The 16109-nt window shown below is 39.1% G+C and overlaps 1 protein-coding gene across 12 annotated transcripts in view; it reads left to right on the top strand.

Moving 5' to 3' along the window:
- Positions 1-16109, top strand: part of RYR3 (ryanodine receptor 3) — a 541049-nt gene that overhangs the window by 459046 nt on the left and 65894 nt on the right. For 7 of the 12 annotated variants that reach the window (XM_090033491.1, XM_090033489.1, XM_090033481.1 and 4 more), the window contains 4 exons: positions 1638-1697; positions 2277-2408; positions 3220-3332; positions 13351-13450. In XM_090033491.1, coding sequence (XP_089889617.1) covers positions 1638-1697; positions 2277-2408; positions 3220-3332; positions 13351-13450 — 405 coding nt within the window. The remainder of the gene's footprint in view (positions 1-1637; positions 1698-2276; positions 2409-3219; positions 3333-13350; positions 13451-16109) is intronic. The other 5 variants (XM_090033490.1, XM_090033488.1, XM_090033487.1 and 2 more) reach the window with 1 other exon arrangement.

Genomic DNA, 16109 nt, shown 5'->3' with positions numbered 1-16109 from the left:
GGTCCTGTATCCGGGCAAGGAACCTTCGTGAGCGTTCTGACCTGGCTGACTGCTCCTCCCAGCAGATGTCCAGGTAATTTAGATCACCCATGACAACTACATCCCTTGCCTTATGTGCCTCTGCAAGCTGACCTGAGAATTCCTGGTTGGGAGGTCTGTAGTAGACCCCCACCATTAAGTCCCTTTCCCCATGACCCGCCTGTATTCTGACCCAGAGCACTTCAGCCTGCCCCTCCTCTGACCCCATCCTGCTAGTTGAGGATGCATATTGCTTTTTAACATAGAGCGCCACACCCCCGCCTTTCCTCCCCGCTCTGTCCCGCCTGTATAGTCTATAGCCCCTAATGTTAACTGCCCAGTCATGGGATGAATCCCACCAGGTTTCTGTGAGCCCTACTATGTCCGGGTTTGCACTAGCTATCCAGAGAGCGAGTTCTGCCTGCTTATTCCCCATACTATTAACATTGGTATAGAGGCATTTAAGGCCATGAATTGGTGCATGTGCCACCCCCCAATTCCCAGGGTTATCCAGATCCCTATCACTTACCTGTGTACTCCTTGTGCACATCACCTGTCCTGGTTGGGAGGTGTCCTCAAATCCTTCTGTGGCCCCATTCCCCGGTGAAGTTAATTTAAAGTACGCCACATGAAATCAGCCAACCTGGAAGAGAAGACACGCTTGCCTTTAGGGGAGAGGTGTAGCCCATCCCACCCCAGCAAGCCCCCTGTGTGAAAGTCCTGGTCGTTATCCAGGAACCCAGGGCCTGCCTGGTGGCACCAACTCCAAAACCTTCGGTTGACCTCACCAATGCAGGCCTCATGTTGTCATCTGTGTCTACTCACCAGGAGAATAGAGAATACCACCTGTGCCCGTCTCCTTGAGCTTGGTCCCCTGGACCTCGAAGTTCTTCATGATGTGGTCTGGGTTGCCTTTGGCTGCGTCATTTGTTCCCACACCATGGGGTACTGGTCTGAGGGTCAAATGTAGGCTGGGATCCTGTCTGTGATATCATGAACCCTAGCCCCCAGCATGTAGCAGACCTCTCATGCCATGGTCTCAGGCTGACAGATGGGACCCTCCGTTCCCCTTAGGATGGAATCCCTGATGACGAGGACCCGGAGTTTCTTCCTCGTGGTGTACCCACTCTGCGCCATCTGTCTTGCGTGGAGTGGCACTGTCCCGCTGGAGGCATCCCCTTTGTCCTTCTCCACCAGGGCTGCAAGGGCCTTATATCTGTTCCCCAGTTGTACCCATAGATGCCTAAGTTGTTAGTACATATTAAATATTGCAATATGTCATATGGAAAATACACCCACAGGATATGAGTGGAAATGTGCAAACAATTGTGTGTGTATATAAACTTATCTGGGAAAAATGGCAATCTGTTTTTATGTGGTTGTCACAGAACCAAATCCCAAGAAATTTTTTGTTACCATTTAATTCTCCTTAGATTATGGCCAGTATTTTATGGCTACAACCTAAGTGCTTTCTAAACACTCCCCCTCCCCCCCCCCCCAAATTGAATGTTCTTAACATAATGTTCCAGTACTTTGAATTAAATGTAGAATATAAAAAAACTATGTTTTTATTAGATGAATTTCAGGCAGAAAGTAAAGGTTTTTATCTCTTTCTGCAGCGAGACACAGATGAAGAAGTCAAAGAACATTTACGTAACAACTTGCATTTGCAGGAAAAGGTAATATATAAAAAATGAATCTGAAATTAGATGAAACTCAAAATGGAAATATAGAAAAATTTGGAATGTTATTATTCCATTTATCAAATCAGGGTTTTTTTGTAGTTTCCTAGATTTTTAGGTTTCAATAATCCCTATAAACCTGTACAAGTTAGAAAAATAATAGTTTTGTAGATCTGAAGCTAGTACACTCTTCTAAAGATACTGTTCCCGTACTTATTTTTATATTAGCCTCCTATTTTTAATTTATTTGAAGACATCACAGACTTTCCAGACTACTTTACCAGGATCCATGAAATCACACAGAGCACTTGCTGTACAGTCTGGGTCCAGCTGTTCAAGTATAACAAATGTCATGCTTATGAACAGTAGAGACAGATAGGAGGTTTACCAGAAGGGGAAACATAAGATATTGTTTCTAAACTTCCTTAGCTACATGACTAATACATAACAGTAGAAGCAGCAGTAGTAGTGGTATTCATTATTTTAAATCAGTCAGGTTTTCTCACCTTAAGGGATATAAAAAGCCCAATTAATTATTGAAAGCATTTTTAATAAGATACAAAATGTTTATTTTAGTCTGAAGACCCAGCTGTGAAATGGCAGTTAAACCTGTATAAGGACATTATGAAAAGTGATGAGCCCTCTGATCCTGAGAAGACTGTGGAACGTGTGCAGAGGATTTCAGCAGCTCTCTTTCACCTTGAACAGGTGATAAGGATCCATCTATCTTGTAGTTAATTTAACTTAAATCAAGAGGTGAAGTTCTCTGGCAGTCCAGATGATCACTTGGTTGCTTCAGCAAATGTAATCATTGAACATAAGTTTCTAGTTGAAGCTAAAATGTATATCTTATAAATTGTTAATTAATTTCATCTTCCAAAGTATCTAAGTTCTGCTTAGTCCATTGCTGTGGCAGTTGTGCTTACCGCTGCCGAATTCTGTAAACCGTTTCCCAGCCCCAGTATTGGAATTCAGCACTTTGTAGTTAACAGGTTTGCATTTTTAAAAGATGTGTGAGTATGTTTTTAATATCTTTTTTTCAAAGAAATGTCAATCTGTCCTTCATTTCTCTGTGTGAAAATAATTGCATTAGCAATTTTGACACCTTTAGTATACTCAAATGATATAAGTTAAATACAAGAAGGCCTTTGTGTCTGACTTGCATTCTGTCCATTTAAAAAGATCTTATTTTCATGCACAACTGATAGTGGAAAAATTGTTCACAGAGGGACTATGCATGCAGAGTTGCACATAAATATGGAAATTGTACCTTGAGTCTCATGTGTGAGATTTGCTGACAGCAAGGTATGGTCTTTATGCAAATTTGGGAGCTATTTTCTATGACCCTAAGTTTTTTTAAAGAGCGATTTTTCATTTAAAACAAGATTTCTCAGAAGATAGGAAGCTTTGTAATACCAATTAGTTCATTTAACTTGCAGGCATACTAGTCAAACATATTAAATGTAACAAACTTTGAAGTATTCGTGCTACACATTTTGAAAGAAGTGTTTTCTCATAGGTCGAACAACCACTAAGATCGAAGAAAGCTGTCTGGCACAAACTCCTGTCAAAACAACGCAAAAGGGCTGTTGTCGCTTGTTTTAGGATGGCACCATTGTACAATCTGCCAAGGTAGATACTTTAAAGGTTCATTGATTCATGAGCTTTACTGGGGAGCAAGCACTTCAAGGAAGAGCAGGAATTTCTTAACACTCACTGCATCTGAATTTATTATAAAAAATTGTTGATTTGGCAGAGCTTCTATAATTGGACATTGCTGTGACTTTCTGAATTTAATAAGAATAACAAAACCTAAGGGCATTTACATGTATTTACATTACTTTTGACCACACTAATCTTTGGTGCTTTGGCATGCTTAGAAAGCTGTTTACACACATTTGAAATGTCCACTGAATACTTGTCATAGATTTTCTTATTTAATTCATTCCTCTGGGTAAGAAAATAGGTTTTTATATCAAATAATTAAATTGAAGACTCCAGTGTAGGAAATACACTACTTCACAAAGGCATACTTCAGGTTTTTGGGGGCAGGGTTGGGGTTGGTTTGTTTTTTACCAATTTTTATCTCATATAGCCCCTGGTATACTCCAGGCAGCTGTATCTAGGCATTTCTGTCCATTTTCTCCTTTCTGTCCTTTTCTGTCCATCATTCTCCTGATTCTCATCCCCATAGTATTTTTTCCCTTTATTTTTAGCTTCCTTTTTTTGTGGATGTCCCTCTCTGTTCTCACCCCTACGAAGGCTTTTACTGCTTAGCTTGGGAGACCCAATTTTTAGCTATGTTGGGGTGGGCCTGTATAAATCTTGCAAACGATATGTGTGCTGTGGGGGCAGAGCATAGACATTTGGAATTCTGGACTTGTGTTTTCAGGCTTTAGCCTTGCTCACTTAACCTAGACTCATAAAGCTGGAAAAAAGTCATCTAGTCAATCCCATTCCCAGACAGAACAGGTTTTACCATATTTAAATCAGCCCTGACACATGCCTGTCTAGTTTCTTCTTAAATGCCACCTGTGAAAGATTCTACAATTTTGCCAGGTAATTTCTTCTAATATCTAGCTGCTCTGATATTTTGGAAGTTTTTCCTAAGCTTTAACCTGAATCTGCCTTCCTGTTGTTTAAATCCATTGCTTCTTGGCTTACCCGCAGCAGGTAGGGAGAATGATTGTTCATCATACTTTTTATGGCAAATTTCAAATATCTAAAATTACTATCATATCACCCCATAAAATTTGTTTTTCCTCCAGACTAAGCATCCCCAGCTCCTTCAAGCTTTCTTCATATCACCTGCTTTTCAGTCCTCTGATCATCTTCATTGCTTTCCCCTGGTTCTTGTCTAATTGTCAACATTCTTCTTAAAATGTGGTATCCAGAACTGTACACAATATTTTATTTGAGATTTAACTACTACTGAGAGGAAAGGCATTGTTATTTAATGCATCTTGGATATGATGCTTCTGTTAAAACAACCCAAGACAGCATTTGCCTTTCTTGCAACAGCATCATATTGCTGTTTCATGTTTAATTTGTGATCCACTATAGCCAACAGATCCATCTCAACAATGTAGTGTCCAGCTAGCTAGCCCCCCATTTTCTTGTTTTGTTTTTCCTTCCTATGTGAAGTACCTCACATTTACTCATATTAAATTTCATTTTATTACTCATGGCCCAGATCTTCAATTTATCATGATCTTTTTGGGAATTGAAGTCTATCCTCCAAATTTCTACTAATCCCATCCAGTTTTGCATAATCTGCAAATCTGATATGCATCCTCTCCACTCCTTCATCTGAGTAATTAATAAAAATATTAAACAGCAATGGACCTAGAACCTTGCAAAACTCCACTCAAAACCTCTTCCTAGTTTAATATCAACGTACTCATTGTCTGCAGTCTTTCAGCTATAGCACATCCTCCGTTATCCAAACAGTAACTTTTTTTTAACTAATTCTTGATATTGTGTAATAAACTATTCTGTTTTAAAACTTTATTTAATGTAGTTCTGTATATTCAAAGTGTGATACAGTATTATAATTTGTAAGTGTTGGGACTGTATAGTATTCTGTTTTACTTAATACAATACTGTATTTCTACTCTCAAACTTGTAACTTGCCTTAAACTTTGCTGTATTTAATATACCTTATTTACTTGAATATAAGATTACCATGAATATAAGACATCCCCAAATAATTAGATTATATATATGGAAAATATTTACATTTTCATAATTTTTCAGGTATGGAAACTAATTATTGCAGGTTTGCCTTGAATTTGTCCCCCTCCCACTGCCACAGCAAGGAAAATAAATCTGGGTGGTCAGCTAGCCCCCTTAACTTCTGTTCCCCTCACCTTCTTCCCTCTTCAGCCCTTAACCCACCTCAGACCCTGCTCTCCATGAGCACATGGAAATAAGGGGGGGGGAGAATTACTACAGTTATCCATAGACTTAGTTCATTCAGAATTGAGGCATTTTACCTTTTTTTAAAACTGCTGCAAGTTTTAGCACAGGTACTCCATAAATATGGTTTTAAGTAGCACTTCTGTACCTACTTATATATAGCACAACCTATGCATAATATTAAGCTAAGGCCAAAAAGCTTATGACTTAACAGGCCAGTGGGCTGGGCCCCAGCACAGTCAACAGTGTTTCAAGCCATGGTGACCCCATAGTTCAGCACTGTTCAGTGTGTGTGTATATATATATATATATATATATATACACATAAATATATATATATATATATGTATGTATGTATTCCAGATACCCCCCACAAAGGATCCATTGGCTAATCAGGTCCCCACCTATGACTGGAACCAGATGTTCTTGTTATGAGTCCTGGGATCCTCCAAAAAATTATATGCAGATGAGGCACAAGACAACCTGGTCCAGCTTCACCCAATGGGACCATACTAGTCCATGCGTGGGATGGTGTCCATGGGTGGGAGGGGTGACAGTGGGATTCTGGGTGAATTTTTGGGGGCCCTATTTACTTATGTTTGCCAGATGTTTAAGGGTGATGATGAAACAGGAATCACTGGAAATGGGAAGGAAAGGCACAATTCGGCTTTTAGAGTGAAGAGGAAATCAAAATATATTCAGTGCAGTGGCTCACCATGACTTGAAAGAGAGCACTGAGGGGGACTGTGCACAATGGGCAATACCATGGATCTTATTACAGTGGGCTGCACTAACCTGTCCTACCTGGCAGGGCAAATACTGTGACCACTAAGGCAGTTTTTCTAGCTGCTAGGGATAACTGCTTTTCTGCCACAGGGTAGTACCTATGGAGGTAACGAATAGTTAACCTCCCATTTGCTCTCAAGTGGGAACATCTCAGCTTTATGACTACTTTATGGAAATGGGCAGCTTCTCCCTAGCTTGCTCCTGTGGCCTTACAGCTGAGGGCAAGCGAAAGGCAGGGGCATCTGAACCCCAAGCTTCCAGGCTTGGGCCTGCACGTAGGATGTCTGCCAAAGGATTTGGAAACATCTGAAGCCCCAGGTGGAGAATGGTTGCCAGTAGTAGGGCCACTTATGGTTCTGGGCAGACTACCAGATTGGGAATTGATTTGGCTGATATGGCTTGGAACATGAAAAAATTTCCATTAAAAAAACAAAGGTTCTCATCAGTACATTTGCCCAGTGTGGTTCACAAGTTTTATAGTTATGCTCTGTGTTGGCTGCTTTAAGGTTGGTTTCTGTTACTGAGCACTTGTTTCCTTTGGCAGCTGTTTTATCATAGATAATGTATTTAGTGTAGTTTCCTTGTATGCGAATGTAAGACAAGGAGCTTTTCCCCCATGCTGATTGTGGGGGAGGGGAGAGACTTTGTCTTGTATTCAAGTAAATATGGTATCTACTCTTAAGTCTGATATGGATTTCTGTTATGTATCATGTGTTAGTATACAATATCCTCATAAGATGCCACAGTTTCACTTACCCAAAGGAATTCAGCTCTCCAAACAGCTTTTCAGCATATGCTTTCCAGAGAGTTTGGATATCTAAGGATCTGCTCTAATTGTATATCCATCAAATGATTGTTCCTTCTAGTCCATATTTGTCCAGCTTGTTTGTGAAGATGCCATGTGGCACGTGTCAAAAGTTTACTGCATTAAAAATATGTTACATCTACGATATTCCCTTTATCCACCAATCCAAATATCCTATCAAAGAAGAAAATTGGTATGCTTTGGCATTATTTGTTCTTAACAAATCCTTGTTTATTTCAAGTAATCCTTTTTGTTGTCTAAATGCTTCCAAATTGATTACTTTAGAATATATTCAAATAACTTCATATACTGAAGCCAGGCTGACTGAACTAAAATTCTCTGGATTTTCCTCCCTACCCATCACCTTTTTAATGATGTGCACTCTGCTTTTCTCCTGACTTATGGAACTACACCTCTCTCCCCAGTAATAATTGCTAAGGGATACAAATATCTTCCTATACCCATGACTTGAATTTGTTCAAAAAAGTAAAATATTACTTGATGTCCTCATCTTCATCTGCATCCTTTCCCCCCTTTTTATATTTGTTTTGCTAACTATCAATTAACAGTTACATTTTTGTAAAGACAGAAGCAAAACAAGTACTGAGCAGCTTGACCTTCTTAGTGTCTTCCATTAATCATTCACCTTCACCCTGAAACAAGAGACCTACACTTTTTTATCGTTCTTTTATTCTGGTGTACTTAAAGCAACTACTTGTTGCTTTTAACATCTTCTTACAAGTGTAAGTGGCTGCATCTCTCTTCCTTATTTTGTCCCTACATACTTATGCTGTAACTTTCTATATATCTTTAATGACTGTCTATCTTTTGATATTCAGTTCATTTAAAATATTCTTTGTGCAGCTGTGTCAGTCTCTTGTAATTTCTCCCATTTCTTATTCTTTGGAATGTTTTGCAATTGTGCTTCTGATGTATCTTTTGGAAACAGCCAGTCCTTCACTTCTTTTTTCCTTTTAAATTATCCATCAGTGTATTAGACCTCACCTGCTATTTTGTGCATTTGTTAAAATCTGTTTTTCTGGAGTTCATCTTCCTTATTTTTTTCACCAGCCTTGCTCTACTTGGGGCCATGAATGCTATAAATTCAGCATCATTTCAACCCAGGTTGCTGGCTACCTAACTAACCAACTCTTACTTATTGGTTAAAATTGAATGTAAAATAATTCATCCGCCCGCTTCCCAGTCAATTCGTCAACTTCCTTGACCATAAATTTGCCAACCACACATCAGAAACTTGATGGATATTTTATTTTTGGCTGTATTCTTCTTCCAACTTGTACTGAGTTAGTTAAAGTCTGTTACTACTTTTTCATATGTTCTGGATGATCCTGATAACCAATTCATAGACTCTGTCATTGGCTTCCTTCTCCTGTTGTGGGGGTGCATATCAAAATATCAAATGACTTCCACAATAATATCCCTATTTTACTCCTTTTTTTTCCTTTACCCACGTACTCCTGACATATCTAACACACCCCTCATTTTAAACCAAAAAGCAAATGTGTGTGCCAGTGGTTCTCAACTTTTTAGATGCAAAGCACCCTCCACCAATTTTCTGAATTTAGCAGCACCTTCTGTAAATGTGGGCACACAAGGGTAACATGCCCCCCTGACTTTGCCTTGATGCATAAAGCCCAGAGGTGCACCCATCCTCCACGCAGAAGTGTAAGGGCAGGTGCAGCACTTACTGTATCCTGTACATGGTGGTGGTGCTCCAGTCTGAGCTCTCAGGCAGAATGCTCCCTCCCGCCACTGCTGCTGCCTTGTCTGACTCCACACAGTGTCTCCTGAAAACAAAGGTGTGGCCAGCATGGAGCAGCACTATTGTTGAGAATCACTGGTATATGCTTTTGACATATAATTCAATGCCTCCTCTGTTTTTTCCTTAGAAAAAAGTTAGTCCCTCTAACAGAGATATGGAAATATTTGTAATGCCAAAAAGGTCATAGTTTTCCTTACATGCCACGACTTCCAGTTTATCCTTATTGTTTCCTCCTCTTGTACTGTATATCTTACATTAGTACAGGTATAGAAGACAACTTATTTCTTTGACTAGTGGTTCATGCACTTACCCTCATCTGCTAATGGTCATAAATAGCAGCATTATTGGCTGTTACATGTTACCTAAATGGATAAGCAGGAAGGGGAAGTGCTTAGAGAATCTCCTACCTCTTCATCATGCCATGCAACACATCTCTCAGATAGCAGGGGCATGCCATCAATTGGATGCCTCTGTCCTTCATAGGACTCAGTCCCTGACCACCACCAATACCATTCTTCTCATATTCTTGGGTATTCTACACATGGGCCCTTGATCCCTACAGATATATACATCTTATTTTCTAAGTAATGGGTCTGCTACTCTCTCCTTCTGCCACATGGGTCATGTAAGATTCATTATGTAGCAGCTGTGTTGAGAACCTGAAAGTAATCTCTCGCTTCTAGCTGTGCTGAATATTCTACAGTTTGCCTTGTCCTGGTATTCATAAACTGCCAACTGTCTTCTTCATTCTCCAACTTTGCCGAGTTCCACTTTGATTTCTCTCTTTACTGGGTCTGTTGTAGGAATGCATGATTTCCATCCAAGGTATCTTCACTTACATTAATGCTTTAATAGCCAGATAATTGTGCCTCCAAACCATGCACCTTTTCTTCCAGTATGGTCAACAACTTGTTGATATTACGGTCAACAACTGTTTCAGAATCCTGTTCCATTTGGGTAAAGGACAGATCTATTGTCATGCCATTTGTTTAATTGCCACCATGTTTGTCCTTTGCCCTGTGCTCTTCCAAATTTGTGTAGGGTCTCTCAGGAGACCTCTCACTGGAAGTTGGAAAACATTCATTTTCTAACAGAATGCATTTCCTCCAATGAGCATGTGTGTGTTAGATAAATTTGGTTTCTTCCACAAAGAGAAAGGAAACCATTCGTGTTTGATGAACTTTGGCTGTTTGGAAATGTCAAAAAAAAAAAAAGTGCTTTGCACTTTACCAGAAGAAACAGCAGTATAGATCTGTATAGACTGGGTGCTTCAGCAGGGCTTTTTGGAGCTTTTATCTAAAGCTGATTCAATCAGCTATTAGGTAAAAGCACCAAAAAGCCCCACTAAAGAACCTAGTCTATACACACATCAGGCAAGCCAGGTCCAACTAAGGCACTGCCTCTCCTGGGAATGCACTCTAGGGCTTGGCATGGGAACGCCCTGAGTTTAAACTAAAACATTTTGCAGAGTGGGGTTTACATCTGCAAGCAGCCACAGTTCACAGAGCATTTTTAAAGTGTTTAACAAAATGTATTCCATCTGCATCTTAAAATATTAATATCAATTAAATTATTAAAATGTTTTTGTATGTCTGAAGTTGGATGAGTGTCCTGGCAGCTATAAATCTTGAGAAGAAATTTAGGTTTACCACTTTAGGACCAATTGAAAATCGCTTGTACTATGAGGAGGAACCTCATAAGGTCATCAAGTCCATCCACCTGCTCAAGGCGGGATAATTCCTGAGTAAACCCTCGCAGCCAAGCATGTCTAACCTGCTCTTGAAAGCTTCCAAAAATGGAGTTTCTGTAGGTAGCCTGTTCTCATGCTTTAAACACATTCATAATCAGAAAGTTTCTCCTAGTCTTCGAGGACTTCTACTGCTGAAGCTTGAGACCATGGCTCCTAGTCCTGTCCCCTGTAGTCATAGAGAAAAGTCCCTCTCCATCCTCTCTTTAATCACCCTTCAGGTATTTTAAGATTTATCACATCCTGTCTCATGTCTTTTCTTCTCCAGACTAAATAACCTTCAGTCTTTCAGGCTTTACTCATAAGTCTTGCTTACCAGCCTCCTAATCATTTTTGTTGCTCTGATTTCCTCCAAACCATCCTCATCCTGCTTGAAATATAGGCCCCAGAATTTGAACACAGTACTCCCTAGAAGCCTCACCGCTGAATAGAGCAGAAAAATCACTTCCCTTGATTTGCAAGTGACATTCTTGTTAATACAACCTAAGGTGCTGTTGGCTGTTTTTGCAACAAGAGTACACTTTGGTCTTATATTCAGCTTATGCTCTATTTTAACTCCCAGGTCCTTCTCTGCAGTACTGCTGCCTACCCAGTTGTTATATCTTCTATATTTGTGCATGCAGTTATTTTGTCCCAAGTGCAGGACTTTGTACTTGTCCTTGTTGAATCTCATCTCCTGACTGAAGACCATTTCTCCACTCTAACTGGGTCATTCTGGATCCTAGCTCTATCCTCCAGTGTATCTGCAGCCAACTCATAATCTTTCTAGATCTACCCTAGATAGGCTACTTGGTAGAAAAGTGTTTACCATATTATTCTGAGAAGAATGTAAAGAAGGGAAAAGGGAAGACTTAAATAAAATGTAACAACATACCAGGTTTTTGTTGTAACAAATGAGTAGAACAGAAAGGAGCAAACCATTGGGAAAATTGAGGGGACAGTTCATTATATCAGCAATGTGTGGGTATTTCTTGATAAGCACAATTCTCTATTAATAAACTATTCAGAGTTTACTTAGCCCAGGATATACTTATTACCTCCAAAACTACTAGCCAAGTGATAAAAAGAATAAGCTTTCTTATTTTTTCTGTTTAAAAAAAACACATTTCCTTGAAATTGGTGAGTGCCTGTCTAGAGGATGGGAGATCAGAGAATCAGAAAAATAGAGCACGGAGGCACTCAGGAAGTCATCTATTCCAACCCCCTGTTCTAGGGAGGATTATCCCTGTGTAAACTTATCCTAGGCATGTTTGTGTGACCCTCACTTAAATGCAGAGGAAGAGAACTATTACTGCATTCTGCATTTTCAACAAAATACGAAGTAATACTCTTTGAAGTAGAAAACTGGCAAATCTGCTGAATCTGTTCCATGTTAGAAATATTAGGCCCAGTTCTTCTTAGACTTACAGGTTCTATGACTAATTTTCTCCTGATTTTCACTAATATTGCTGAGAAATGAATGGCCAAGTATTTCTGTGTTCAGTGTTTGTGTGACTTTTTATTAAACTGTGCTATTATGAGCAAGTATTTGGTATCCACTGCCTTCTCAACATACCTAAGCAAAGTCCCAAGAAAAAAATTGTTAAGATTGTAGACTTATTTCCTGATTGCTATGTGCAAAATGATTTTAAATGTTCTACAGACAGCTATTCTGTACACAATTCACAGCATTTTGACAGCAAGATAAAGCTATTCTGCCATGATACACATAATTACATAACTATCAATCCATCATTTATGTTGATTGTGGCATTAAGACATCTCTGAACACCAGGGAGTTTATTTCAAGGGTGTATTATTAATTATGAAAGCTGTGCAAGTGAATGCCTATATCAATATGGGTTTTTTTCTAATTTTTGTTTTGTTGTTATATTGGGGTGTAAGGGTCAATGCCAAATTTAACAATAAGAGAGTGAGTTTAAAAGATACCCCTGCAAATTAGTAAAAACAACTTTTCATCCTAGAAAGTGCTATGCCCTTCAGTGTTTGCAAATCCCTTCTGATCCATTCTTGAGATGTGATTTTCATGTTAGTCTCCCATTTGACTCTGATATTCTCCAACAAAATATTTGTCTTTATTTAAGGTTTTCCGGTGCATTGTCCATTTTAATGTCTGATGCATTGTTTTGCAGCTCTCTGTTTTAAAGCAGTGCATCCAAAAATTATAGATTATATAATGTTTCCCTGCAAACCTATTCCAAGTACTTCCTTTTCTAAGAGGAGGCTTGTGATGCAAAGTAAATACTTACTGTAACCTTTAGTTTCTCAAAGAGTGAACATTGCCAGTGCTTGGAAATACTAATTCTTTTTGTTTATTTATTAATTAGTTAATATTGCTTTAAAGAGGAAAATTATTATCTGAGTAATAAGTATACTCTCTCTGAGGTGTATGCGAGAAATATTGAGATGCTTTACAGGAATGCACTTTACTAGTCTTTGTTTTTTTATTTATTATATACATGTGCATTGAGAGATACAGCAGATAGTACACAAGACAGTTATTCAAAAATAGCTTGCAAATACAGGCTTCTTTATCTTTTACTAGTTTACTGAATTTAACTTGTGCCTTTGTTGTTAGTTCTTCAATGAAAACCTATATGCTTTTCTTCAGACACAAAATTAGCAATTTCTTCCTGAGCACCTTTCAACGTGTTTGGCTGGAAAAAGTACATGAAAAAACTCAGTATGACAGGCTTATACTCATGTTAACGGTAATGTAACCTATGGAGAGCCTCTTCCTTATGCGCACACTTACTCCTTTCCCAGCCATGATTTGATGTTATCATAAAAACATGAATTTGTACAATTTTTAGAAGGGATTCTGATTGGTCAGTCTTTAGGAACCATTGATAAAATGCTGCAGTAAAGTGTAGTTTAGTTTCAAAAGCACAGCATGAATATTGTGTGTAAAATATTCTCTGTAGGTGAATATTTTATTTCTATATGTCAGATATGGCCTGTAATTTTAGCTTGTGTACACCCCACTTAATAACTTTTAACATCAGTTTGCTTAGGGTAGTGTCATTATGATAAAAAAAAAAAACAACACAAAAATGATGAATTAAACAATCTCTGCTTCACAGGGCATGCAGAGTGCATCTAAAAACAAATGTCTTTTTAAATAAAACATAGGTATGTCCTGTATAGGCAATGTCCTGAAAAATCTTACCACTGGGAACAGAATTCCATGTAATTTTTCCCAAACGTCTCACTTCTCAGCCTCTTGCAGGCTCATATCAAGTGATTTTATCCACCATGCCCAGTACTGTGTGTTCCTAGAGCCAGATTCTAGGTTTTTGTAAAATATATACTTTTCCATTTATGAATTCCTGTGGGCAGTTTAGACCAAAACATTTGACAAAACATTATTTCCTTAATTTGGGATTGAGATTTGCATTTGAGATGAAAGACTGTGGTTATATGTCAGTAAAAGTTATGTCAGTGATACTTATGATACCAACTTCACCAAATGAATTTTTCCATCTCAGTGCATCAACTCAGCCAAGGCAATGCTAATATAATTAAAAAAAAAAATTCATCAGTTTGTAGATATATATTGCATCCCCTCAGCATAGTAAAATTTTGGGTTTAGTTTTATGCCTATAATAAAAGTCCAACACTGTTTCAATTAAAAAACAAATTTTACTTAACCATTTACTTTCTGGAAGAAATCTACTTTTTCCTGCTTATAGTCACAATTGAAAAGTGATGTTCTTTTGTAAAGACTGAGAAATCCCTATGACTTAGAGTTATACCAAGAATAAAAAATTACAACTTTTCCACTTTAAAAAAAAATGTACTGCCAATCACTTTTTTTTCATAGAAATAATTCAGAAAAAAGCTACATTTGAAATTTGGTCTACAAAAAGTTTTTATGGTCCACAGTGCAGTTTGAGCATATTAGAACAAAAAGGTTACAACAGATAAAAAATAGGAGTATCACTTCTAAACATGATCAATAGGCATCTACTAAGTTTTTTACCCAAGCCTGGCCTTTCTGTCCCTGCAATGCACATTGTCTGGCTGACTCATGTGTCATCATCGTTTCCTGCTCCGCCCCCCACCCTCCCCGCCTAGGCACAAATATGAGTTAGCTTGGAAATACCGCCATGAATACATGCACCAAAAATTGTTTCCTGCACTATGTTAATATGAGGAATAAGGAAAAATTGTGGGTATAAGTGCAGCTCTCTCTGTATTAGGAGCTGACTACAATTTACATTGCATTTTAAATGTTTGAAGCTAAACTTTCCTTTGCAGATAGCTTATTCATATGCCAACTTACAAATGTCACAATATTACATTATTTGAAGCTTTGTTTGTTACTTCGGTTTGCAAAACATTGTCTCCGTTCAAACAATAGCAGCACTAAAGGTGTGAAACTGACCCTCTCCCTATTGCACTGAGAGAGAAACATAGAGAATAACAGGGTGCATCCAAATGCTAACATTTGTAAGCACGGAGAATCTTACTGTTGTCCCTCATCTTCTCAGAACCCCCCTTTAAAAAAGTTGGGAAATGTAAAATGAAAGTTTATCTACCTATTTTATACAGTCAGAAGACAGAGCGGGGTGGCATCTTCTGCCTGCCGCCCCTCCCTACATGTTACAGGCATGCGATTACCTTAAGACCACCTACATGTGCAAAATAGCTATCGTGCCATAAAAAGCTGCAGCAAGCTATGAAGCTAGACCTCAAAAATATGTATTAACTTTATAGCTGGTTGCTTTTGTATTTTAATTTTCATATGCAACAGAGTCTCCCCTGTGGCTGAGAGCCCTGTCAGCTGTAGGCTCCCAGCCACTGTGGTGCACCTTGCCAGCGGGGGCTGTAAGTGCTACAACTGCTAGAGAGGCTCAGCCCCTGTAGCTGTGGACTCTGGGTCCCAGCAGCATCCCACAGCTACCTGGACCCAGAGTCCCACAGCTGCAGATGCAGCATACCTCTTGGTGCTACAACCCAGCTGGGTCCTGGCAGCTGCAGGGCACAACTGCAGTCTCCCAGCCCTGGGGGTTCACGCATCTCCGAGGCTGGAAGATTGCGGCAGCTGCATCTCCCATCTGTGGAGGTGAATGGGGTGCCCCATGGCTGGGAGCCACTCAGTTAAGGGGGCATCCAGCCATGAGATCTTGCTTCTTGCTGGTACAGGAAGAGCCCAGGATCAGGCAATGAGATCTAAAGTACAATCCCATAATTGCGCTTTCTGCCATGAACGTGTGGCATGGCAGGAGGTGTGATTTTGTGAATTGCACTTTCGATCCCATCACACCTTTACCTGGACATGTAGATAGGGCTTTAGAGACAATATCTGATGAAATAAGCTTCATGTCATGAGAGTTTGTACTATATATGGTACATGTTTTGTTTTTT

This window comes from Crocodylus siamensis, chromosome 2 (assembly GCF_052110815.1).
Source record: "Crocodylus siamensis isolate JL-2025a chromosome 2, ASM5211081v1, whole genome shotgun sequence".
In the NCBI taxonomy this organism is placed as follows: domain Eukaryota; kingdom Metazoa; phylum Chordata; order Crocodylia; family Crocodylidae; genus Crocodylus; species Crocodylus siamensis.
The sequence above is the reverse complement of the archived record's forward strand: the minus strand, read 5'-3'. Positions and strand labels throughout refer to the sequence as shown.